Source organism: Pseudonaja textilis, chromosome 7 (assembly GCF_049901715.1).
Source record: "Pseudonaja textilis isolate UNSWEBS1 chromosome 7, rPseTex1.2, whole genome shotgun sequence".
NCBI classification, from domain to species: domain Eukaryota; kingdom Metazoa; phylum Chordata; class Lepidosauria; order Squamata; family Elapidae; genus Pseudonaja; species Pseudonaja textilis.
This window is the reverse complement of record NC_141996.1, coordinates 24,509,970-24,537,718: the sequence shown is the minus strand read 5'-3', so window position 1 is coordinate 24,537,718 and position 27,749 is coordinate 24,509,970. Positions and strand designations below refer to the sequence as shown.

At 36.1% G+C, this 27,749-nt stretch overlaps 1 protein-coding gene across 1 annotated transcript in view; it reads left to right on the top strand.

The window, feature by feature from the left end:
* The window catches only part of CCDC169 (coiled-coil domain containing 169), a 34,590-nt gene that overhangs the window by 4,981 nt on the left and 1,860 nt on the right, over positions 1-27,749 (top strand). The window contains exons 3-7 of the mRNA XM_026708858.2: positions 4,865-4,975; positions 5,076-5,116; positions 22,256-22,354; positions 22,540-22,593; positions 25,497-25,573. Of these exons, the coding sequence (XP_026564643.2) occupies positions 4,865-4,975; positions 5,076-5,116; positions 22,256-22,354; positions 22,540-22,593; positions 25,497-25,573 (382 nt within the window). The remainder of the gene's footprint in view (positions 1-4,864; positions 4,976-5,075; positions 5,117-22,255; positions 22,355-22,539; positions 22,594-25,496; positions 25,574-27,749) is intronic.

The window sequence follows — 27,749 nt, the reverse complement described above, 5'->3', positions numbered from 1 at the left end:
AACAGAAATTGCACAATGAAACAACAGCCAATGACTAAATAACCAGCCATCAACACTCCAATCCACAACTAAAAAGCTACACACAACCAGGCACCACATAAACACTATTCATAGAATAGCCCAAAGCACACATTCTGATGAGAGAGAAGTCCCTGAGGATGAGCTCCAGTAGGAGTCCAAAAATTACTGGTCCCGCTGACGGATCCAGATTGGATCCTGCAACATTATCTTATGACATGTATATTTGCCTTCGTTCATCGTATTTGTATAAATGACTTTGTACCCCATACAACTCCCATTGGCATGGTAGAAAACATCCTGAATTGTTATTAGCCTTTTGGTCATGTGAGTCTTCTGGTGATGTGATTTTTGTGACTATCCATGCTAACTACCACTATTTTTGAAGAGGCAGTTCTCCCATGGTAGCTATTTTGTGATGGTAGCAATCACATGGTCTCTACATTCAAAAATATTCCCAGTCCCCAAAAGCTTCCTATTTCTGCATTTAGAATTGCATATGATCTGGGTACCATGATTCAACTTCCTCTAATTCACTACCTTCTAGGTGTGTTGGTGTGATGAGCAGCAGAATTGCTTTGATGGGCTTCCAAAATTCTGTTTCGTTATCCTACTAGCAGTACATATTTTTCAAAACAATTAATAGTTTTTCCTGAGTTTTAAGCCTTGCAGAGTTTTGAAAGCCACTTCACTGTTTCTCCAGGAAGGCATTGGATCCTGAATTCTGGACTTAGCTTCTGATCTTGATGGCGGAGCAAATACAGTAGTGGTACAGTTGCATATATAGTAGCTAAATATTACAAAATGCTATGATGCAGTTAAGCACAGTATTTGGACCAAGATTTATTTCAGCCATGAAGACTTATGGATTATTGCACTTTCAATTAAATTCCATTCTGGAAAGCTGCTGGAGAATTTGGGGGAAGTTGTGTCCAATTCCTAACTTTTACACAAGCGTGAATTGTTTGTGGCAAGTTCCCTAGAGATTAGACAAAGGGTGGCATTCTTTCTCAGGCTTTTGAAAGGAGCAGCAGACACATGGGCAGTTTTACTCACTGAAAGCAATGACACATACTAGACCACTGTCAAGATTTTAAGCAGAAGTTGGAACTACTCCAGACTGGAGGGAGGAGAGGGGAGATCCAAAGAGCATGACTATTAAGTCTTGTCAGAATTGGTCCTGAGCCAGTTCTGACTTCTCCAACCATCAGGACAAGATCTTGACAGCATTACCTGGGATTGGGATATATAACTGGGTATCATCAGCATACTGATGAGACCAGATCATAAACCAATGGATGACCTCACACAATAGCACCAGGCAGATGTTAATCAGAAGAAGTGAGAGCATCGAGTTTAAGCTGCTCTAAAAGAAGGGCCTCTGATCAGTCTCCCTGTCTCATCAATATCTGCTGAATCTGACCATAGAGAAAGAAGAGAACACTGGGACACCTTATTCCTCAGTCATGATCCCACAGGCAGCCAGAAAAATACTATGCTAAATAGTATTGAAAGCTACCAAGAGATCAAGTAGAACCAGGATAGTTGCACTACCTACCACCCGATATTTTCAGAAGTCATTAATGTGACCAGTGCCAATTTAGTATTATGCCTCAATCTAAAACCAGGTGGAAAAGGATGCTGCAGCCTGATCGTTTTCTCAACAATTTTTCTTGGAAAGTGAAGGGTGGAGACTGAATTACAATTATCCAGTATAGTCAGGTTCAATAAAAAATACCTTGAGGTGGGAGCATACACCACCTCATTCAAGGCAGAAAACACCACCTCCAAGAAAGAGATATATGGATGCAACTGAGTGTCACTTGATGGGAGGCATTTCATCAGCATAGATCTAATACAGGATTGTTTGGTTCATCAATCTGAATATTGTTTCTCAGTTTTTAGGAGTCAGACTCTCAAACTCATGCACTGACGAGACAAGATCTCATTTCTCCCATCTCAACAGGACTTACCAGTCAACTCCAAATTAATCCAAAAGATTTTGTCTGCAAGGCATTGGGCCAAGGCTATCCTTGCTAAGATGGCTTGTTTGTTCTAGTGCTTCCTTTTCCTGCTGCAGCATAGGACAGATTTTCTCTGGAATTTATTACTGTTCTCCCAGAAGTGTTATGGTTTTACAACCATTCTAGTGATAGTGTATCTGTTTACCAATTCTCATTTTATTCCATGTAAGAGGCTACCATCTGCTCTGGAAACTGCACAGCTGTTTCTAGGCCACATTTTCCACTACAGTACAGGGACTCAGTTAATCATGTGATTCTTATTGCAGCTTCCGATTTATATGCCTCTTCCACTTATTGGACATTCCTATTCATCCAACATTGTCTCAACATGAAGGGAATAAAATGGGCAGATGGAGAAGAGTAATGTGATATTGTGCTGCTACTGTATATATTCTATAACCCGACAATTAGCCTGATGTCTATTCCACTATTTGCAGAATTTGAGTTTATAAATCTTATGTGTCCCTCCACTGGTGCATCTTATTCCCAAGCAGCTTTTGGATATAACCTATAGCATTTGCCCTCCATAGTTCTTTGTCCTTCTACAGTTCTTTGAGCCTTTAAGAGAGGCAGGTGGCATAGCTCCTCTTAAGGGAACTTAAGAGCTAAGGACTTTGATCAGGGCTGCATACAGGTGAAACTTGAAAAAATAGAATATTGTGCAAAAGTTCATTTATTTCAGTAATGCAACTTAAAAGGTGAAACTAAAATATGAGATAGACTCATTACATGCAAAGCAAGATAGTACAAGCCATGATTTGTCATAATTGCGATGATTATGGCTTACAGCTCATGAAAACCCCAAATCCACAATCTCAGAAAATTAGAATATTGTGAAAAGGTTCAATATTCTAGGCTCAAAGTGTCCCACTCTAATCAGCTAATTAAGCCATAACACCTGCAAAGGGTTCCTGAGCCTTTAAATGGTCTCTCAGTCTGGTTCAGTAAGACTGCTGACCTGACAGTTGTGCAGAAAACCATCATTGACATCCTCCATAAGGAGGGAAAGCCTCAAAAGGTAATTGCAAAAGAAGTTGGATGTTCCCAAAGTGCTGTATCGAAGCACATTAATAGAAAGTTATGTGGAAGGGAAAAGTGTGGAAGAAGAAGGTGTACAAGCAGTAGGGATGACCGCAGCCTGGAGAGGATTGTCAGGAAAAGGCCATTCAAAAGTGTTGGGGACTTTCACAAGGAGTGGACTGAGGCTGGAGTCAGTGCATCAAGAGCCACCACACACAGATGGATCCTGGACAAGGGCTTCAAAAGTCGTATTTCTCTTGCAAAGCCACTCCTGAACAATGTCAGAAGTGTCTTTTCTGGGCTAAAGAAAAACAGAACTGGTCTGTTGCTTAGTGGTCCAAAGTCCTCTTTTCTGATGAGAGCAACTGTTGCATCTCATTTGAAAACCAAGGACCCAGAGTCTGGAGGAAGAATGGAGAGGCACACACTGCAAGATGCTTGAAGTCCAGTATGAAGTTTCCACAGTCTGTGTTGATTTAGGGAGCTATGTCATCTGCTGGTGTTGGTCCACTGGGCTTCATTGAGTCCAGGGTCAACGCAGCCGTCTACCAGGAAATTTTGGAGCACTTCATGCTTCCTTCCACTGACGAGCTTTATGGGAATGCTGACTTCATTTTCCAGCAGGACTTGGCACCTGCCCACACTGCCAAAAGCACCAAAACCTGGTTCAATGACTGTGGGATTACTGTGCTTGATTGGTCAGCAAACTCGCCTGACCTGAACCCCATAGAGAATCTATGGGGCATTGCCAAGAGAAAGATGAGAAACATGAGACCAAACAATGCAAAAGAGCTGAAGGCCGCTATTGAAGCATCCTGGTCTTCCATAACACTTCAGCAGTGCCACAGGCTGATAGCTTCCATGCGACGCCGCATTGAGGCAATAATTGCTGCAAAAGGGGCCCAAACCAAGTACTAAGTACATATGCATGCTTATACTTTTCAGAGGTCCGATATTGTTCTATGTACAATCCTTGTTTTATTGATTGCATGTAATATTCTAATTTTCTGAGATTGTGGATTTGGGGTTTTTATGAGCTGTAAGCCATAATCATCTCAATTATGACAAATCACGGCTTGAACTATCTTGCTTTGCATGTAATGAGTCTATCTCATATATTAGTTTCACCTTTTAAGTTGCATTACTGAAATAAATGAACTTTTGCACGATATTCTAATTTTTTGAGTTTCACCTGTATAAGTGGACATATTGACACCTTTATAAAATCACACACAAGGAAAGAGCAAAGCAAAAGATTTTCTTGGCTTTTTTAAAATATGAGTGCCATAAATAGAATACAAGTGATAGGAATGGGGACTTGTGAAACTATCTTATATTGAAGTAAAATATAGATTAATAATGTTAAGCTAAATATACCAAACTATTAACCTTGAAAGCAACAAACCAGTGTTTGTTTGTTTCCTGCATTACCAAGGTAGAACTGAGATTTTCAGCAAAGTATGTGTTCTATCAGTGAGCTATAGCTATTTCTGAAAGTTCTCGGTATCAGGGGAATTCAGTTTATCCATTTCCCAGTAAGAGAGGGAGTCTGTTCCTTCTTCAGGTCTTCTATCCTCTCCTGATGTGATACAGATTTAGTTAGCATTAATTTTACAGACAAAAATTTTAGCAAATATTTTTAGATGTTTTAGTTTCTTCAGATTTTAACATATATAAATAGATGCTTATCAAGCTTGTCTTTTCTTCTCTTAGATGCAAAAAATCATAGTTATAATATTGAAAGTATTTTAACCTGCTGAAACAATCAGCAGTAAATATAACAGTTTATTTTTGTTTTTAAGACAATGAATGGAAAACCAGATATGAAACCCAAGTAGAATTGAACAAACAGCTAGAAAGGCAAATTGAATTTCTCCAAGGAAAGATGGAATATATTGGTGGCAACCCAACAGGTACATGTCCCATTATAGCTAGTTTGTCATAATAATTTTGACAAAGGTTTTCAATATTTGATTTTTTTTTCAAGGGCTTATTTATTTATTTTCTTTTTAGACAAACTGGCTTCTGTTCGTTCTTTCAAACAAATGCATATGGTAAGTAAATATAGAGGTAAGCATAAATATTTCTTAGACCATATCATGATTTGAGGCTGGCAGTTTTCTGGCGCATCTTAATTTTTGGATTGTAGTACTATTCATTCAATCAGTCAATTTATATTTTCCCAGCTTGTTACTATTTATTTAATTTACATCTCGTCAGCTGTGACTATGCTGGAACATAACATTAAAAACCAACAAAAGAAAGCAACAACAACAAAACACCTAAATAGATAATGCTGTCTAAGGACAATCTATCCAAATGCATACAACAGTCATATTAAAAATCACATGAGTATTCTCATCCAAACTCCAGAATTGAGGAACATATAGGACAGGTCTTCAAGGATTTAGAAAATTCCAGAAGGGAGCCAAGTGAATGAAGTAATTATAATGATACCCCAATAAGCCTTCATCAAGGACCCAAAGGACCCATATTTACTGAATGTTTTCAAAGATGTTTCATTGCTCTTTATGGTATTGTCATTACTGTGATCAGTGTGCTCAATAGACAAACAAAATGATAAATAGAAAAGACAGTAACAATGCTCACAGAGGAAACATTTAGAATTTAAATTTGTGTGTTTGTACTTTAAAAGTGAAGGCAGATAAATAGGTTTTTTTAGGGTTGTTATAGAGAAGTGCATGAACTAGAAAATACGTTTTGTTCCATGTACAAATATGTAGCAAATTGAAAGTCTGGTCAAACTATTTGAGGAGGTGCAAAGTTTGGTCATACTGAAACATGGAATATTTTGTTCTTGGTTTTGTCTGAGAGGAACACAGAGATGTTTTGTGGATGTGGAGGGGCTATGCACCAGTCCTCCAACCAATCCTTCCAGTGGCTTACCTACTTGCTGCCACACTTGAATTTAAGCATGGTCTACTTGACTGATTCATGTACCTTTTTCCCATCTTCCAAGTCCCTCCCTTTGTAGCTACCTCTCCACTGATCTTCCCAAAGCATGTCTTCTGCTCACCTCTGTTTAATCACTATGACATAGCATCATCCATGGCCTTGTGCTTTTCATGCTGAGCCTCACCCCAGAATGCTTCTATCCAATATATCTGTATTTGAGGGAGGTGTAGATCTAAACCAAACATGTATGTTTCAGTCTGGTCATGTATCCCACTGAATACTGTCTGTTTCATGTGTAGAATATTTTACACATAAGTAGAAATTTCAGTCAAAAACTTTCCCATATCTCATTGTGTAATTGGAAAACCTTTTCTGAAGCTTTTAAAGATTTCGGAACACAACTTCCATCCCCTCAGAACTCCTTTAAATACTTCTAAGTTGTGTTTGTCTTGTTTCAGAATACCAGGACACAAACATTTAAAAAAACCTCAACATTTTTCTCTTAAAACTTTCAGAATTCTGAAAGTTATTGTGTGAATAATTTTATGACTGAAGGAAATTATTTAATTGTTAGCTACTATTATTCTACTTATAGTATAATCATCGCATCAGAATAAACTTTCTACAAAAATTGGTTCCCCCCACATTCTGGTTTTCTCATAATGTCCAAATATGTTGGATATCTTCCCAGCAAGATGGAGTAGAACAGATAAACATGCATTCAAGAACACAAGACTTTCTAATTTATTATAGAAAAATTAAGAAATCATTGCAAAAGAATTGCAACAATTGTTATAATTCAAATATGAGTACTATTTCTACTAACAATATGGAAATTCTTAAGTTCTTTTTCCTGCCCTTCTTTGTAAAAAAAAAATCTACAAGTAACTCTTACAAGAGAAAGACAGTTTCTATCTGTTATTTTGGAAACGGCCAGATTCAGTATCAAATAGTTTGCTTTCACAGTGTAATAACTTGCTCTTGTAAAAACAATTCCGGGTATTCCCACAGATATTTTACCTGCAAAAGTCAATATTCTTGGTTTAAACAAAATGAATGCATCCTTTTAGTTTATTTTCTTCTAAAAGTGGAACACAGTAGGAATCTAGAAGTAAGATTCAAGTCAATGGAAAAGAACTGATAGGCATAATAGATGTGGAGAATTTGATTTACCTGTTCAGGTTGAATGGTGGCACTGCTCTGTGCTACTATCAAGGGCAATTCAAGGCCATTCTTATGAACTAGATTTAAGGGGAAAGTTATTTCATGCCTCATGTTTTATTTTATAGAGACTAATTATCAAGCAGTCATATTGCAATCTCTTGAAGCATGCTTTGTTGCATTATAAATGTTGCTATAATTAAGAAAGATTGTGGGAAGTGTGTAAAATGTTCTTCAGGAATTAAATTTGTAGCAGAGGAAACTAATCTTTTACAACATGTTGCTAATAGTAAAACAACTTAATAGAGAAAGACTGCATTCAAAGTATTGCATTGTTTTTATGGGCATTATTTCAATAGCACTGTCTTCAAAACATTCTTATCAAAAATTGCTGGAAAAGTTGTGTCTATGATATAAATATTACTGTAATTTATTGCTTTCTGTAAGGCAAGATCTCATAAATCCTTTATATGGGATTTGGATTTCAAGGAGGATGTTCTGTATAGTGGTGGATTTGTCTCCTGTACAGATGCAGATAGATAAACTCAACAAGACATCCATAACAAAGTACATTTATTGGTTCATTAGGTATCCTCATAACTCACATTTGTGACGAAGTTCTTCTCTAATGACCAATCCTTTGTATATCTGTCTTGTAGGTAAAAAGATGATTATCTTCTATCCTTTTTCTCTCATCTCATGGCGATAGAGGTAGAACAGTTACCACGTGTCCATGAATTCAGCCAAGAGTGAGGAAAATTCCTCCTACCCATCGAGGGTCAATTTAGTGACCAATCAGGATTACAGATGTGGTCATGTGATATGGAATACATTTCCCAGGATACCTTAACTACATTTTACCATGATACATTCCCTTAAGGGGACAGCTCACAATTGCTACCTAACTATCCAAATCCCATTAACTCTAAACTGTTTGGACAGAACAGAGGAGAATGACTAAGATAATATTAATACCACCAAATATAAGGTTGTGTTTTCTTTGTACATAAATTCACAGGCCATTTTATTTCACTCTGAATTTGCTGTGTAAATTAGCGGTAAATGTGTAAGAATTTCCTTAAATAGAATTGATTAACCCACTCCTTGCTGATACTACTCATTTCAGCTTACGTCCATACCCTATTAATTTAATATTTTTAGACTGATTATAAATGACAAGTAGATTTCAATGTTAAACTGTGGGTAATCTGCATGTATCTGACACTGGTATTTTTTACTGATACCCAAGTAAGTGGGTTTCAAAACCAAAGAGAACTAAAACCATCACACAAGTCGTCAGAGAACACACATGCATTTAGAGGCTAATACTACTTCATTCTTTCCCTTCTTCTATTGCATCTTCTACTGTTCCTCCAGCTATTACATCTAATGAGTTCTACCGCTTGAGAGCAGTATCTGTTTATATCTGCTTTAGGAACACACATACCTCCTTCCATTGCTTCCAAACACTGCCACTCCCAGCTGCCTCTTTGTTCAGCTTTTATAGCCAACAATTGCTGCACTGGCTAGGATGAGGACTTAAAGCGACAGAACAATAGCAGCACAGGTGCTGGCCACTTTGTAGGCAGTCTGCCACCTGACATATCAATTAAAAGATTATCTTCAGCAGTTTCTTTAAATTATACAGGAGGAGGGTTTTGAAATAGGGTGTAGAAAGGACAAGGTATATGCAAACAGGGCAGTCTTGATTCTGTTGGCTAGATTAAGTCTGCAGGATGGCATTCCCTACATAGTACAGAGGCTCTGTATTTTTCATTGAGTCATTAGGAAAAATACATTATTTTTCACCTTAAGTATGATATAGAAAACTTCAATTTACCTTTCCTGAATACCTTATTTGTCTCATTAGCCAATGTTTTTTTAAAAAATGATTATTCATTCTGCACTTCATTTCTGAGAATAAATAGGATTCCTAAGTCCATTTTCTCTTATGTGATATTTGTGCTGGGGAAAACTATTGGATCCTTGCTTAGCAGATATATGCCTCAATATGCCAAATAAGACTTTGCTTCAAGTATAAGTGACAAGAATTCCAAGGCTAAAGCAGTAAGCAGTGTTCTGTTTATGTGTTGAATATAGTCATTTTGTTACAGAAGCAGTTAAGTTGCATTGAATACTCTTTCTGGCATCTAAAAGACTTGGCATCTGGCATTTTTTCCAGCCTCTTTCCACTCTTTATCTAAGGCTGTAAATCCACAGGCAAACATGATTTGAACCGAGGCAGCATTCCATCATGATTTTAGAACAGAGTAGAGTAGAGTAGAGTAGAGTAGAGTAGAGTAGAGTAGAGTAGAGTAGAGTAGAGTAGAGTAGAGTAGAATAGAATAGAATAGAATAAAATAGAATAGGGTCTTCTAGTCCAACCCCCTGCCTAGGCAGGAAACCCTACTTCAAACACCATTTCAGACAAATAGTTATCCAACATCTTTTTAAAAACTTCCAGTGTTGGAGCATTCACAACTTCTGGCGGCAAGTTGTTCCACTGATTAATTGTTCTAACTGTCAGGAAATTTCTCCTTAGTTCTAAGTTGCTTCTCTCCTTGATTAGTTTCCACCCATTGCTTCTTGTCCTGCCCTCAGGTGCTTTGGAGAATAGCTTGACTCCCTTTTTCTTTGTGGCAACCTCTTAGATATTGGAACACTGCTATCATGTCTCTCCTAGTCCTTCTTTTCATTAGGCTAGACATACCCAGTTCCTGCAACCATTCTTCCAATGTTTAGCCTCCAGTCCCCTAATCATCTTTGTGCTGGGTATTTAATGTTTTTGTTCTTGTTCTTGGGTATTTAACGTTTTGCTCAGTACTGGATTTTTGAATGCTGCTTATAAACCTTCACTGATGCAATAAACATACTACTTAATATAGAATTCTACGTTTTTTGTAAACTTTATGTTATCCACCAGGGGGCACATTGTATTTGCAATATATAAGTACCAGGCTTCAGAGGAGTCTTTTGTCTCTTTGACAGGTTGAATATACAGTGCTGCGATCAAGTTGGGCAACATTAAACATTCCACTGTCCCGTAGGTCTTGCTGAAAGTAATGGGATTTAAAACACTTTTCTATCAGCTGTACTGTGCCTATTCTGTTTTTGAGTTTCATATTTAGAGAAACTCCCTTTTTACATGCATATGTACATAGCCAGCATGCTGTTTCCTTTTGGAATAAGGAACATTATGCAAATTACAAAAAAGGAATATTAAATAGTAAGCAATAGGAATGTAGGCATGAGTTAAGGAAAGGAAATATAGTTAACTCTATTTTATGCCACTATTCACTATATTGTTTCATTCCTTTCTATCTTTGCAAATCTTTCTTGCTTGCATCATAACCATGCACCATGTAATATATTACCTCTTGTTCTTTAAACTTTCCTATTCTTTTTGAGCATCTTGTCAGTTCTAACTAACCACGGTCATCCTTACCCATTTATTCTTCCTATATATGTTTTGTAGTTCATTTTATTCTTTATGGGTAACAAATCAACATTTTGTGCCAAGCATTTAATTTGACATTTAAGCCACATTGATTCAAAATCCATACACCCTTGACTATATTGCTCCTTGTTTGACTGAACATACTTAAGTATCTGTTTCTCATTGCATCCAACTTCTGTGGTTTTTCCTGATAAACCTGGCTGTCATTTCCAAAACAAAGTGCACAGAAGCATGCTTGTCTACATATTCATATTCATTTCTTTCAAAATTCGTTAATTTCTCACATACATTATGATTATTTTTCTATCAGCATTTGCATATGTTAGCATTTGTCGATCCATTTCTCCATCTTTAATAAATGTTCTGCCAAGGAATAAAACTTCATCTATTTATATTGATTTTTCACCATGAATATCTATCTTGCAATTGTTAATTTCATTTTCCCTGTCAAACACAACTACGTTGCTCTTTGTTACATCTATTTTCAGATCCAGAATACTATGTCTAACCTTCACTTAAAAAGTACACACACATTTATATGCCTACCCAACCACTTTTAATGTCGCTACAAACTACAAACACTCCTTATATATCCATTAAATCAGGTTTCACAAATTGTGAAATTTCTAGTTATGGAGACTGCTCATCACTGTCATAACTTGTGACAGTTGTCAGGCCCCTGGTGGAAACTGACTGAGGGAGAGGAGGGACAGGCGACAGGGAGTAGAAGTGTGGCTCCGGAGGTTGTGGAGGAGGATGGGGAAGGGCAGGGCAGTCAGAGGAGGACCCAGGCCCATCCCCTCTCCATCCTAGGGCACGCAGGGAGGAGAGAATAAGGGAGAGACATGGTCTACTGGGGAGGAGAGAGCCTTGATCCTCTTCATGGGCTGCAGCTGTGACAACTGAATAAGAGGACAAACATGTGTACGGGCGAGTGCTGGAAACAAAGCATGGAAATATCTCTAGTTTATTGTTCCTCTCTGAGTTTGTTGTTCCTCTCCCAGTGTGTGTTCTGATACCTGCCATTTAAACAGCATTTCCTCCTCCTTCTAACTGCTTGTGTGGGAGTTTTTTTGTCTCCAGTCAAGGATATTTGGAGCTTGGAAGCAAAATGAAGGAATAAAAGGGGCTTCACCTGTTTTTTGTGACTTTGTTTATTTTGTATCTCACCCTGGATCATCACACAGTTGTATTTTATGACCTTTTTTCTCGTGGCTATTAAGCAAATGCTGCAGTCATAAAACAACAGCTGTGGTGGTTAAGTGCCCACCCCTAAAAGAACCAAATGGTAAAGACTGCAACAATGACACCATTAAAGCCAACCTCTTTAACACATTATTTGATTCAGTATTTGTAAACAGCAATGGATCATGCCCAATATTTCCTAGTCGAACCACAGACAACTACAATGATCTAATACATATCGATTTTACAGAAGACAATGTTGAAAAAGGACTACGCAATCTAAAACCATCTTTATCTATTGGACCGGATGGAATTTGTGCCTACTTCTTAAAAAAGCTATCCACTGCCATAGCTGAACCTCTAAGCATAATCTTTGAAAAATCTTTCAGGACCAACTCCTTGCCAAACCTATGGTCACTAGCCACAGTCATTCCCATCTTCAAAAAGGGAGACCCCAGCCTAGTTGAAAATTACAGACCAATCTCTTTATGCTGTGTCACCTGTAAAGTCATGGAATCGATTATTAACCAATCCATTATCCTCCACTTAGAGACAAACAACCTACTCTCTAACAAACAGTTTGGTTTCAGAAGGAAACTGTCCTGCAACCTGCAACTCTTGCACTGTAAAAACATATGGACTACACAACTTGATCAGGGCAAAGCAATTGATGCAATTTACATAGACTTCTATAAAGCTTTTGATTCAGTGGTACATGACAAACTACTAGAACTAAGGTCTTATGGTATCTCTGGATATCTACATAACTGGATAGAAGCATTCCTGTCAAAACAGGCAACAAATGGAGCGTCCTATCAAATCCTGTACCTGTGTTCTAGGACCAACTCTCTTCATACTCTATATTGATGACCTCTGTGATTATATTAAGAGCAATTGTGTTCTTTTTGCTGACAATGTAAAGCTATTCAACACTGACAATGCTGCTACCCCTCAAAAAGTCCTCGACTATGTGTCAGAGTGGTCAAACAAATGGCAACTTCAAATCTCAACAAATAAATGCTCTATCTTACATATTGGCAAAAAAAATCAAAAAATAAAATACAAGCTGAATAGTCAAGACATTGTTGATGACAAAAACTTTGTCAAGGACCTTGGAGTAATCATCTCAAATGATCTAAGTGCTGGAGCCCATTGTAACTACATAGCCAAAAAGGCATTAAGAGTTGTTAACCTAATCATGCGTAGCTTTTTCTCTGGTAATATCACACTACTAACTAGAGCATATAAAACATTTGCTAGACCAATACTTGAATACAGCTCATCAGTCTGGAACCCGCACTACATATCTGATATTAATACAATTGAGAAAGTCGAGAAATATTTTACAAGAAGAATCCTCCACTCCTCTACTCGTAGCAAAATACCTTATGCCACCAGACTTGAAATTTTAGACCTAGACAACCTAGAACTACGTCGCCTTCGGTTTGATCTAAGTATAGCATATAAAATTATATATTGCAATGTCCTACCTATCAATGAATACTTCGGCTTCAACCAAAACAATACAAGAGCACTAAATAGATACAAGCTAAAGATAATCTGCACCAAACTTGATTGCAGGAAATACGACTTCAGCAACAGAGTAGTCAGTGTCTGGAATACTCTACTTGACTCTGTGGTTTCTTCCCCAAACCCCAAAAACTTTAACCTTAGACTGTCTACTATTGACTTCACCCCTTTCCTAAGAGGTATGTAGGGGCGTGCATAAGCGCACCAAAATGTGCCTACTGTCCCTGTCCTATTGTTTCTTTTTTTTTCTTATTCGTATGTTTATACTTATACCTGGTATCTAATAATTGTTTGACTAAATAAATAAATAAATAAATGTAAAATGAACCATTGGTTCACTATGGGTGAGGCTTTGCTGAAAACCAGGAAATAAATCCATGTTTGGCAAAACTGTTGTAAAATGTGATTGTGGGGCACGGCAAATGCAGTCTAATTGCCAAGTGCCCAAAGTGTGGTCATGTGACCGCAAAGGGTAGGGGCAGCCATTCAAACTTTGAATCCAGGTTTTCAGTACCACCTAGGTGAGTGTGTCAGTACTTCAACAGTTGCTAAGCAATTAGTCGTGAGCTGAGAACTACCTATAGGTCCTTTGGAGAGGATCAGACAGAGTCAAATGGAGGCATGAAAGTCATTTAATAAATATGCCTTTCCTAGAGTTTAATTGCATTGTTTTCATTATTCACTTTTGCATATTTTGGTATTTAGATTTTTAGGGAAGTTGTGTACAGTAACATTACACTAAAGGGAGGTGTTAACAGCAAAAAAAATTAGGAACCTCTGCATTTAAAAATCACATGAACATCACATATCCATATCTTTATCCCTATTCAATCATAAGCATATTATGTATTCTTAGCATACTTTACATTCATCAGGTAATAACCCTTGCTACATTCATTAACTACCCTGCATTTCATATTCACACAAAACCTTCCACAATTCAATTACTACCCTGTTTCTCCAACAATACGGCCTCCCCCAATAGGAAGTCCCAGCATGTTTTATAGGCATGAAATGAAATTAAGCCCCTCCCCTCAAATTAAGGCCTATATTAAAACATGCAAAATGGGGGGAATGGTGGGGGGGCTTGTCATTAGGAAGTACTTTTGTTGCACACCCGGATATGGTGCTGCATGCGTTGACCCTGATACGAAGTGCCCCACCAACGCCGAGGTCAACATCCAAGCCGTTGCCACCCGCCCGAAGATGCAAGGGGGGGGAAATTAAGTCACACCCGAAAAGACGGCGTAGTCATTTTTTCGAGGCTCAAAAAAAAAAAAAGACCCGGCCTTATTATATGAGAAACACGGTAGCAATCATTGTTCCAAATAAATACAGTAAACAAACTCTCATAACAATTACCACATGAATAATAAGCCTTATTATAATTTTAAATGATATATTTTTTATTTTGGTGGCACAGTTCCAGCATCTCTTTTTTTTTTCCATTTAGAACATCTAATATAACTTGAATATCTAAGTGCTGACATGATAGAAGTAATATTGGCCCTAGTATCAAACTGTTACTAAAGATTGTCTATTCATATGTAAGGAAGGGACATTGTTCCATCTCTGACATTTACATTTTATTTCACATATCATGTCAAAATAAAATTTTGCTTTCACAATTTTATTGTAGCTTTTTTTCCACTCCCCAAACATGAAAGTCAAATTTGCAGTCATATATGGAGGACTCTTTAAATTGTATTTTGAATTCTAGGGGCAATATTAATCATAATTAATTGCAAAATGGTGTGCTTATATTGCCAGTTGTGGAATATACTGCATTATTAAGAGTATAATTACTGCATTAAGAATATAATTACTGGGTTATTTATTATTTATTCATATATTAAATAATTTATATGGCTGTCCATCTCAAAGCAGTGGTAGTCGTTAAAAACAATAGCCCTGATTGCCTGAAGTAAATGATGCCTTCCAATCATAAAATCATATCAATAATAGGCACTTCTGGTCCAAATGCTTGGGGAAACAGCCAAGTCTTCAGAGCCTTACAGAAGGCTAACAGAGTCAAGAAGTAGGAGATGTTGTTCCACATGGCAGAGACTTCCACATAGAAAACTCCATTCCAGGGTCCAACAAGATGACATTGTTTAATCTATTATTTATTTTTTTATTTGATTTGTCAATCAATTACAAGATAGTAGGTATAAGTATAAACATAGCTATGAATACATGAAATTGATTCATATAAGAAAAATAAAAAGAATCAGGACAGGGACGGTAGGCACGTTGGTGCGCTTATGCACACCCCCTGCAGACCTCTTAGGAAAGGGGTGAGGTTAATAGTAGACAGTCTAAGGTTAAAGTTTTGGGGGTTTGGGGAAGAAACCACAGAGTCAGGTAGAGTATTCCAGACATTGACCACTCTGTTGCTGAAGTCGTATTTCCTGCAATCAAGTTTGGTGCGATTAACCTTGAGTTTGTATCTACTGTGTGCTCTTGTATTGTTATGGTTGAAGCTGAAGTATTTATTGACAGGTAGGACATTGCAATGGATGATTTTATTCAATATACTTAGATTGGACCGAAGGCGTCATAGTTCTCGGTTTTCTAGGTCTAGAATTTCAACTCTGGTGGCATAAGGTATTCTGCAATGAGTAGAGGAGTGGAGAACTCTTCTTGTGAAATTTTTCTGGACTTTCTCAACTGTGTTAATATCAGATACATAATGTGGGTTCCAGACTGATGAGCTGTATTTGAGTATTGTTCTAGCAAAAGTTTGTATGCTCTAGTTAGTAGTGTGATATTACCAGAGAAAAAGCTATGCAGGATTAGGTTAACAACTCTTAATGCCTTTTTGGCTATGTAGTTACAGTGGGCTCTAGCACTTAGATCATTAGAGATGAGTACTCCAAGGTCCTTGACAGAGTTTGGATCATCAACAAGGTCTTGATATTCAGCTTGTATTTTATTTTCTGATTTTTTTTTTTTGCCAACCTGTAAGACAGAACATTTATTTGTTGAGATTTGAAGTTGTCATTTGTTTGACCATTCTGATAATCAGAAAGACCTGGAGCTTTGTCTTATGTACTAGATCTGGTAGGCTGAGTAGAAACAATGGGAGAAAGATCCTGTTGACAGTCTGGCCTTCTTAACCTTTTCATGCCATGGACCCTTTGAAAGTCTGGTTAAACCTATAGATGTCTTCTCAGAAAAATGTATTCAAATGCATACAGTAAAATACATAGACACCAATTCTGCTCATATATATGTTGTTCCAAATGGTATTAAAGTTTCCATAGTTTGCTTTACAAGGCAAAGATAAGCTTTTATCAAAATACACCAGAATACTCTAAAACTAAATGTTGGCAGATAATAATATAAAGTTGCATTTTTTTTCTCATTAAAAGTTTGTGAATCCCTTATGATCTATTGATGATAACCCCTGCTGTATGGGTTTAAAAAGTAGGAGTGTGAGAGACTGGAAAAAGCTAGGAAAGGAGTGCAAGAGAGGAAAGACAATTCGGCTCAAGTGGGAGAAATCTGACATGAATGAAGCCTTTCAACGAATTCAGAGAATCTGTTTTAATTAACTCATTGCAAATGAAAAAATCCTATTAGAATTTCCAAGAATTCTTTATTTATCTCAAACAAGCATTAAAGATAACTTACTTGAATCACTGTAGTTCTTGTTTATTTGGTCTTCCCCAGCTGTGTGCTCAGGGGTGGGATTCTACCTTTATAAACCAGTTCTATAGAACTGGTTGTTATGATTCTGCACAGTTCGGAGAACCAGCAAATCATGCTGCCCCTCCCTGCCAATTCCTCCCTGCCCCACCCAGTCACTCCTTAACTGGTATGCGTGCCATCCAACTTGCCTGCATTGTGCCTTCGCCTAATTTTTGGTAAGTTGCTATTTTTCCTTTGTTCCCCCAACAATCAGCTGTTCCGACTATCAGCTGTGCCTCACAATTTAGATTAGCTAGAAAGCAGGTAATTGTCAGATTTCTTGCTTTCTAGCTAATCTAAATCGCTGTTGTACTGTTTTGCCTTCGCCCAGGAGGCTTCCCTGAGGCCCACTCCGGGGGATGGGGGGAGGAGAAGAAAAAATTCAATATTTACATACAAGCCATGCCCAGCCAGTCACGTGACCACCAAGCCACACCCAGTCAGCAAGCCATGATCACCCAGTCACAAATTAGGCCACACCCACAGAACTTCTTGTTAAGAAATTTGAATTTCGTTTCTGTGTGTGATGCTTCATAAGAGACTTCATTCAGCAGTGAATTGCTGAACATTTGTTAAGCAGCCTATACTGCAAATATGATGAAATCCTATTTGGTCATGTTGTAAACAAACCTGTAACTAAGGTTAGAACATTTTAGCAGTTAGCACTATTAATTATATAGTTCCCAGTTCTGAACTGTGAGACTTCACATCGGGCAAATATCTCTGGGTTTGGAACCTGATAAATGAGATGGTTTTTTTAAAAAAACAGGGAAGAAGACATATCAATCTTCTAAATAAGATATATTTCGAAATCAAATCAGTCTTTCTCTGATTTGAACTGATTTGTACTCTCTTGTAATGTGGTGCTTTTTTAAAATGGGTGTATGCTTTATTTTGTTCTTTTTCTGTATCAACTGCCAAAAGTTTGAATTGTGGCAGCATATGTTTAATAAATAGAAAAAATATAATCTGCCTGCAGAATAAAGAAATCAAGCTCTCTGTGTGTGACCAGCCAGCCAGCCCAGCAGTAAGATTGCCCTGTGCTTACCAATAGATAAAATAATCAAATTTGGAAATTGCCAATTTTACTCTTAAGACTTAAATCTTAAGTCTTTCTCTCTTGTCCTTCTAAGACTTTTCCCAGACTTGAAATTGAAACTTCTTTAGTTTATACAACAACTATATCAATACTGGTTCTATTTGCCATCTTTAAGCCTTAACACCATCTTTGATATGCCTGTATTAGGGGAAAGAAATCACTGTAAATTAAAACAGTCCTATAGTATTCTATCATATTTAACATTCCATTCACCACGTTTTTTACAGATAGACACAGTGCTGTGTCTCCAGTTTTTGAGTCCCAGTGCAGTACTCATGGAAAACATGTGCTTAGCATCATCTGCCAGAATCCTTGTCCCACCTTATTTATTTATTAGATTCTTTTAATTATTAAAAAGGAAGCCAGTATGTGCAAAGCAAAGCACCGGCTTGAAATGTAATCTTTATTTACAAGGATGTCTCTGGGCTCCACATAAACTCATTATTTGTAATTAAGTATATACCGTGTTCTGTGCTTTATTTGGAATAGTTCCCTATAGAAAAATTTGCTTTCTTTTTTTTTCTATCAATTTTCATTTTATTTGATGAAAAGAAATGTTCTTTCAGAAGAGAAGAGAAGATAATTTTGATGAAATGTTGGGGGTGGAAGGTGGTATTTGGACATTGATTTAGTGAAAGGTTGCCAACAGTGTGTTTTTGTGAGAGAATGTTCTCCCTACATTTTCCTGGATTTCTGGCTTCCTGTAAAACTTAAAGGCTTTTCAGATGATGAAATGCAGACAGGAAGGGGTGGAGGGCATCAGTGTAGTGGAAAGATTAATAACTGACAACAACAGCAATAGCATTTGCTGCCTCACAACAATTCTCTGAGCTCAGAAATATTACTAAGACAATTCTGAAAACAAGCATTCTGAGAAGCAGGCAAAAAATATCAATAATTTTTTTTTATTGTCCAAGAAAACTTTTGAAAAATTATTAAGCAGATTTAAGCAGTCATGAAAATGTGCTTCATATCCAAAAATAAAGCTGTTTGTTTAAGATGATAGAGAATACCTGGAAAGGGTGGTTGAGAGCAATCTCGCCAATTTGCTTTCTGGTGTTTTGTCTAGGTCTAGGCCAGGGGTGTCAAAATTCGTATCATCACATTGCCGTCATGTGACATATTGTGACTTTTTCCCCCTTCACTAAAACAGGGGGTAGGCGTGGCCAGTGTGACGCATCTGGTCCGCAGGCTGCGAGTTTGATACCCCTGGTCTAGGCCTATCGTGGCAGTCATTTAGTGAGCCTGTCATAACACACACATAAAATTCTGCAGGTGCCTAAAGGAAAGGTATGTTGCAGATCCTGACAGTTAAAGAATTACAACAGGCGGGTCTAGGAAGACACCCTTCTTTACAGTTGGCCCCATTGTTGCCCTGCCCTTTGGAACATTCTCCCCCCACCCCAAGGTGGGAGTGGACCCCCAACTCTCCTTTTGGAAATTTGGAAACATGATTGGGCTCACAGAGAAGCATGCAACTATAGGGTTGGTTACCATCCTGAAAGATCCCCCATTTTAATGTTAAATTTGGATAATTATTGTAACTTTTTAGAATTTATATACAGTTTTTATGTTTTAACAGTTTACTTGTATTTCACTCAGAATCCCCCTGAAGGAGAATGGATGGTTTCTAAATTGGATGGGTGGGTGGGTGGATGGATGGATAGATAGATAGATAGATAGATAGATAGATAGATAGACAGACAGATAGATGATAGATAGATAGATAGATAGATAGATAGATAGATAGATAAAAATAAAAACTGGGATCCCCTGTTGTAGTTGTGGTTGGATTTTCATTTCAACTCTTTGCTTTCTGTCCATATTGCTCAAAAAGAACAGACTCTCAACATCAGTTTCTCAAACCTTGTTTTCATTCCTTCTGTTTTTTATGCCTAGACTATGTTGCATCAAGGTTAGCTGGGTACCCGATGGTGCATCTTTGCTAACAATGGCTCTCTGCATTGGTATCTGTGAGGTTTTTTAAAATCTGGTTTTATTTAGAAAATAAGTGTTGCAAGTTAGACCGCTGAATATTAAACAGTCCTGTAGCAGTCATTTTCTAGATCTGTCAATTAATAAAAATGTGAGTTCACTAACCATTCTGGGCATTGTTTCAGATTATTCATGAGGTAGAGCACTATAATTTATCAACCTCTAAAATGTTGAATCGTATTCGTTTAGCTTCTAGTTCATTAACTTTATTTAACAGATGTAAGTAAAATGGTCAGAAATTCATGATGTATCCTGTAGTTTTTCAAAATCTCTTAAACATTTTTTATTTTGTAAAGAAATACTTTTTAAAACTTTGGAGGTCAAACCTCAAATGGCATTAGTTTTGCCAGCCCATTTTAAAACAGTTGTCAATGTTCCAAGTAACGCACCCATCGAAAGCAGAACTTCGAGGCAGGTAGATTCCTCAAGGAACATGTTTATTGAATACATCATATTAGCGCAGCCAGTGAAAACCAACTCTAAAAGTTCCTGTGATTTTCACCTAATTAAAAGAGCAAAAGTCCCCCTTCCCAGATGCTCCATCACTCCTTTTCTCCTTCCACAGCTACCTCTTAAGATGATCTTCGTTCCCACAGGAAAACTTTATTTTGATGGTTAGCCAGTCTCCCCCTCCCACCTCCCAGAGTTTGTGGCAACTATGAGGTAGCAAAAGATGGCTTCAGTCAGGTTCGCTTCAGAGTTGACAACAGTATCTCCTCAAGAACTGCCCTGATTGATACCTGTCTCACCTCTGATGGGAACCAGAAGGAGAGTATTAGCAGATGTTAAATGACTGGGAAGTTTATGTAGAATACTGTAAAATGGAAATATTTTATTTTACACAAAAGAGATTTATTTATAATTGGTTGAGATTTCAGTTTAATATGAGTAAAAAAATAGCTTTGTATATTCCATGATGTATAGTATTTCCTTATTCTGGAGGATTAAAATTAAAATATTGTGGTAAATTGTAGGAAAACTCTTGAAAACTGTGGCTCTAGTTTACTAACATCTAAATCATTGGGGGATTTATTGTAATATGTCAGCATCTTTTTAAGTAATATGTCATTTCTATCTATATCACTATAAATTCTACTTTGTGACTTTTAGCTCTTTTGTTATTTTATGGAAGGTTCAGCTATAGACAGATTTCTTTCATATACAATTCATAAGTAATTTATATTCTATGTTCTTTTCATATGTAACTTTGAAATTGTGAAGGGTTGTGCAGTAAACTTTCTGCTTGAGATTTAGAATGCCTGTTGACTTTGAAATAAATCCTTCTGTATTCAGTAGAGTCTATTCTCATATGTTTACTTGAAAATAGGTATTAGTGAACTCACCGGTACTTATTTCTGAGTAGATACACACTTCTTTATTTCCATAGTGGTAAAATGGTGGTCATAGTATCCATAATGAGTACAGTCAAAAGGGCAGTAGTTCCTTCTGTTTAACTGTTTGCAAATAAACTATGGTAATAATTGGGCTTATACACTGCTTTTTTACAGATTTGAGTTTTGTGTGGATGTGTAAACTACATTTCATCAGAACAGGTCATTATCAAATTTGTTTCAGATCATGAATTGCTGTCAAATCTTAATTTAAATAAAAACAGAATTTCCTGAAATTACACATAACAGGGACTGTTGGGAAATCTTACCTTTTCCTGAAGTCTGTGTCTTATTCAAACTGCAATATTTCATGGTTTCCTTTGGATCTGAAAATAACCATCCATGAAAAATCAAAAAGCCAAGGCAAGTTTTTGCATGGATATGTTGTTGAATAAGGAAGGAAGATATACAATTCTGTAGTATTTTCTTCAATAAGGGGTTATGGATTTATTAATGTGCGTGTGTGCATGTATGTATTTTGTTTCTAGATAGCCCATCTCCCTCATGGTTGCACAGTTGAGAGAGGACCAAAAAAATAATACACTGAAGTAAAGCTAGATTCTAGAGAAAATTCTAGGAAAAATCAAGAGTAGCCCTAAACCTATGCATTTGCTTGTAAATAAGACACTTTGAATTTATAGCTTATAATTGGGTTTAAAGCATGTAATCAATTCTAAATTGCTAATGGCCTTTTTAATTGTGTGACAGAATAGCAGTAAAACTAACAATATGATTTATTTTGTTTTATTTACATATTTAATGTCAGGATTCTTTAAATCGGTTTCTTAAAAAATTGGAAGGCGAGAAGAAAGGTCTCCAGAACCAGCTGAAGGAGTATGAACTTAGACTGGATCAAGAGGCAAAGGTCTGTAATTACCATAGTTCTTTTAAAATATATCCATCTTAAGGTGCTTCATGGTCGCCTGTTATATTGATAAAAATAATTCAGTAACTGTATCATATACATACCTATATGTACATATGCATCCTGGACTATGCCTATTCTCTAATTTTCTGTTTTATTCACTTATTTGTTCTTTTGGAATTTAGGCTTACCATAAAGCCAATGATGAACGCCGTGCATACTTAGCAATGATCTCACAAGTAAGTCTAAAAATCTCTGTAGAAGGATAAGAAAATATTTTGTCCTAAACCAATCATTATTCTTTTCTTTCTGGACTTTTCTTGTCTTTTTTAAGTTGATTCACCCCTTGGCCAGAAAATTCTGTAAAGCTGACTCAGCTAGAATGCTGGAGGGAGATGTTAATCAGTCTTGCCATTTTCTTTCTGCCGTTGTAAACTTAAAGATTGGATATATGATGTTACTGATCCTTAACTCTTAACTGTGTATTGTATTAAAGTGTATTGCTTGTACACTCATAAATTTCATTGCTCATTATTCTTCTGCCCCTGGTTCTTCCTTTTCCAAGTCTATTAAAATTAGTAGGAACATTACATCTGTACAAGAGCACTTTGTTGTGGAAGATAAACTATTTAATGAACTTATAAATGTAATTTTGTTGGGGTTTTTGCTTCAGATTACAAGTAAAAATAAATTCATCTATCTTACCTATCACCAACCCATGGTGTTTTCATATATGTTCATTCTTAAGTCACTTTCACTATAACTTCCTTTTTTAAAAAACATCTACAAATTCAATGTTTGGGGCCTATCTTTAAAGCATCCAAAATGGGATTATGAGTATTATTTTCTTGCTTCATCTTTCCACTGTGCTTTGCAAAAGTCCTCAGTGAAACTTGCACTATATTTCCACCTAGTAGAATTAAAATTGCTTTATACACAGATGCAAACATGTTCTAACATATCATATGTTAGGCTATAGTCGCCCCAGATCAGTCTGATAATAGCTTTTCAGACTAGCACATTTTATTAAAAGATATACAATCTAAAAATACAGCTCAACTTAATTTTTCATGCTTCCCCCTTATGCTTGAGGTTCTTATTTGCAATGATCCTGTATCTCTCATATTTACAACACCACCTACACATTACTCTCAATGTGGGCTGTAGAATTGATTATAGAGGATTTTTAACTGTATTAACAAGGAGCAATAGGTAATCCTTTCAACCAATTTCCCAAGTTTCTGGTTCTTATTGAAAATATCTGCTCTCTACTAATATAACTGAAGTGAAATTAATATCTGAAGTCCAACATGCAATTTTGTTTTGTGCCAGATTCCTTCAATATCAAGCTAATGTGTGGGTATACTTTCATCACATTTTCAAACCCTTTCTATAGCTAGAATTGTTCAGTGTGCCAACCTGAGTAGTCTAGAGATAGGTTTAAAGTTTTCTGTTTTATGAGAAAACAAATAAATAGGAGTTTCTAAGTTTTTCTTGTAATTGGAATGTCTTCTTATTGTTCAAAATTATAGACATATAGTCTAATAATATTTTTCCTCATGAATCAGTAAGCCTCTGAGTAATACAATGTTCATGCAGACGTGTGTTTGTGTGTGTATATCTCTGTGTATGTATGTTATTGTGTAATAAAGATATTATTTGTCTTCTATTGCCTCAAAGAACTTGTTCTTTAAATAGTGTTAAAAGAAAATAAAGATAGTGTATTTTACCTCTATTACACAACTGCTATTCTTTTCATCTTGTACAATTCTAGGAAGAAGGCTGCAATTAGCCATGAATCCATGTATTTAAACTAGCAGGCAAATGGTTCACTCTGTATAATTATCTCTTGCATTATAGAATGAGGTGCATTTGCTGAAAAACATTTCCATTTGTAAAACTAGCTCTTGGTGCATTTGGATTTTGTAATAAATGTATATACATTGCAGAATGAAAAGAAAGAAAAGGGGAAAAATAAATTACTGTATCTGGTCTATGGACATCTTCTCTTTTTAACTTCTGCATTCAGTAAACACTTAACTATCACTGAAATCATTTAGTTTAATCTGTGAACATTCCAATGCCTGAGCATTGGAAACTAGATTAATAGCTGATTACTATTGAGATCTAAATAGGTTTCTTTTCATTCTTTTTATTTCTGTTTGTGTGTTCTGTTATAAAAGGAAATAGTTTTGCTCTCTATCTTCAATACAAGTAGAAGGTACTGTTAGAATAGTTTACCTAAGTGTTTCTATTGCTGAAGTTGCCTAAATGGTCTGTAGCCTCCTTTATTCTTAAACAAATCTTTCAACGGGTATCCTTTCGACTGATTCCAGAATGTGCAAAGGTATTTTTTATTTATGTAGAGTGCAGTGTACTTATTCGCTATTATTGGATCTATTCATTTTGAATAAATTGTAACTTTGTGCCAATCATTGGTGTCATCTCATCAAGTTCCAGTTAATGTCTATGACATCCAATTTGTTTTCTCAAGTTAGGATTGCTAGTTCTTTAGTATTTCCTAAACTCTGTTCTTTGATATATAAATTTCTGAGGTTTTGAGTGCCAGTCTCTTATAATGTACTAAACAGAACTGATCCTCATCTAGTGCTTATCTCTTTGTGTTCTTATGATCCTTGGCTGTGTTTCAGTTTGGCACTTTACTCCTGACATTTGGTGAGCCCCTGCCAAACACTCCCTTTATTTTAATAGGATGTATCTCAACTCTTCCCAGTAGTCTTTCATAAAAGTAGCAGAGGCCATTGGGTAGAATCCAAATCCATATTGGCAACTTAAGTTATCTCCTCTTGCTTTATGGTCTTCATTATCTTGTACTTCCAGATTAATGATTGGGGCGTATCTTAGCTAGTCTTTAGTAATATCCTACAATCATTGTAAAATGAGCTATGTGCCACATATTTTAATGCAATTTTTGGATCATAGTTCAAATACTACTATGTTTTTAAAGCAGCCTTTACAAACCAAGCATTCTATCTAGATATTATGGATTTCCTTCTCCTTGACTGTTGATCATACTTTTTAAACCCTTGTACTTCCAAACCACTAGAGATGCAAATTATATGGAGGTGGTGTTGGGGAAAGCTTACGAAGAGTATGGCTTAATATATATTGACTTTTGCAGATATCAGGATCTCTAAAACCATTAGAGAAGCAGAAAATAGATGTTGTTGAAATGAAGAGGGAGAACCAAGTTCTGAGGTAAATAGTTTTCATTACTGCTTTAATGATTCTATTACTCATGCTAAGATGTTGGACTAGAAGCACATCCCCAAGTTATCCCCTGACCTTGGGCCTGATTCTTCCTCTTAGCCCAGTCTATTTCATAAATTACCTAATAATATTCACATAGCCCATGAAGCTAGAAAGTTTATTGTTTTGTTTTGGTTATAGTTACCTATGGTTAACCATGGACCAAAGGAGATCAGATTCAAAGTCCTGTCTGAAGGTCATTGGAATGAGTTGTAATTTCTTAACCCAGTTATCTTGGGATATTATTGTGGATATAAAGTTAGGAAAAACATCATACATACATCTTTAAGTGTTAAAAATGGAAAATAAACTTGAAGTAAATAAGCTCAGTTTTATTTTATTCAAAACCCATAATTTGAAAAACACAGCTTAATATAGTATGTATACTTGCTTATGTATTGCTTTTCAATTCTAATGCCCTGATTTTATTTGTATGCATGCAGTAAAACTTCAGAATACCATTCAAATAACTTATGCTTTTGAAAAATTATGAAATAAAAGACAATTTTATATATTTAATTAAAACTTAGTGTAAGACAAAATGGTAAATTCAAGCTTACATTTTTACTTTAAAACATCTAATAACAAAACCAAAAATAATGAATTATCTTTAATGCTATTTTAGCTTCCCGCTTTTTTAGAGACATTAGTTCCTATCTTATCTTTAACATCATAGAGATGACACAAATCCCTTTTATATAATAATGCGGATAATTTTAAGATGGCACTACTCCACCTCCTAATTACTTTATGTAGGTTTGTAAAAGTCAGACTTAGTCTTTTAATTATATAGGTATCACAAAAAGTAGTCTATTTCTCTATTATTAAATATTCATCATGAAAAGAGCCAGCCCATTTGAGGCGGTCTAGAATATAAGACTTTTGGAGTATGGTATTTGTGTGATCTATTCAAAGCAAATAATTATTGCATTCATGATTATCTTTAAAACTAGAATTAAGTGTCCCATTTTGAAAATCAAATCTAGCTGTCTCATCTGCTATAATTTAAAAGCCCAGCTAGACACAGATTAAGATTTTTTGGCCATTTTTTTCGGCATTTCCAACTAAATGTACTAGTGTATTTATACTAAAATAGCAAACATACAATTCAAACAGCTTATATTATATTATTATTTTGTAAACATCCCTTTCACAAAATCGGGAGATCAGTGTAATATTTTTGTTTAGGGACCTATAAAGCACTTCGTTAAGAACTATCTGGATGTCAGTATTTGTAGCAGCTGTATATATGAGCAAAAAAATTCTTAGGATGTAGAAATCAATTGTTTCAAATATTATCATAACAAGAGTGTCCGTAGGGTATGATTAAAAAGTCAAGATGGTGCCCACTACAGTGTGATCACCTATTTGTTACCACCTATTTTTTATTATCGTCATTTTCAACTTCTTTGACTCTTTCTCTCTCCTGCAAATCTCTAGTAGGCTGTTTTTGTCTATAAACCAATTTGAATGTCAAATCTAAAGGCAAGCTTCTAAATGGGAAATAATGCAATATGCTGATAGGCTCAAATAGTTTTCTAATAAGCAGCATGATTTCTTGGAAAGAGCTCAGAATATGGGTAGTTTATGTGCAATAACACAGAATATGAAAGAATATTTTCTCCAGACAATAGTTGACATTTAAAAAAAATCCCTGCCTTCTAAGGTCCTACTGGAGGCAATTAAAAACACTGTCTTTTTACTGCCTTGATTCTCACTTCATACTAAGCCACAGTTTGTTATAACTAAGGATTATTTAACAAGCCATCACAATCTTGCTTCTGTGTATTAAGCTATAATTCATTTATACTTTATAAACCATAATGTCCTGGATTCACACATTACAGTAAGCTCAAATCAAATCATTTCATTATAGCTTAATGTGACCTATTTGAAGTTATAATAGAAAGAAAATATTATTGTCCAGGGTGCTTCCCTCCAAAAGTAAATCTTGTATTGCACAGTTGGCATTATTGTACGATTTTGAATAAAACATTGGTCTGACCCAATCCAGTCTTAGATGAAATGGTAAAAATGTGTCAGGAGAGAAAAGAAAAATGCTTTGCTGTCATTGAAGGCAGCTATGCTAAAAGATTTCTTTAAGAGGGGGTTGCTGTTATTGTAA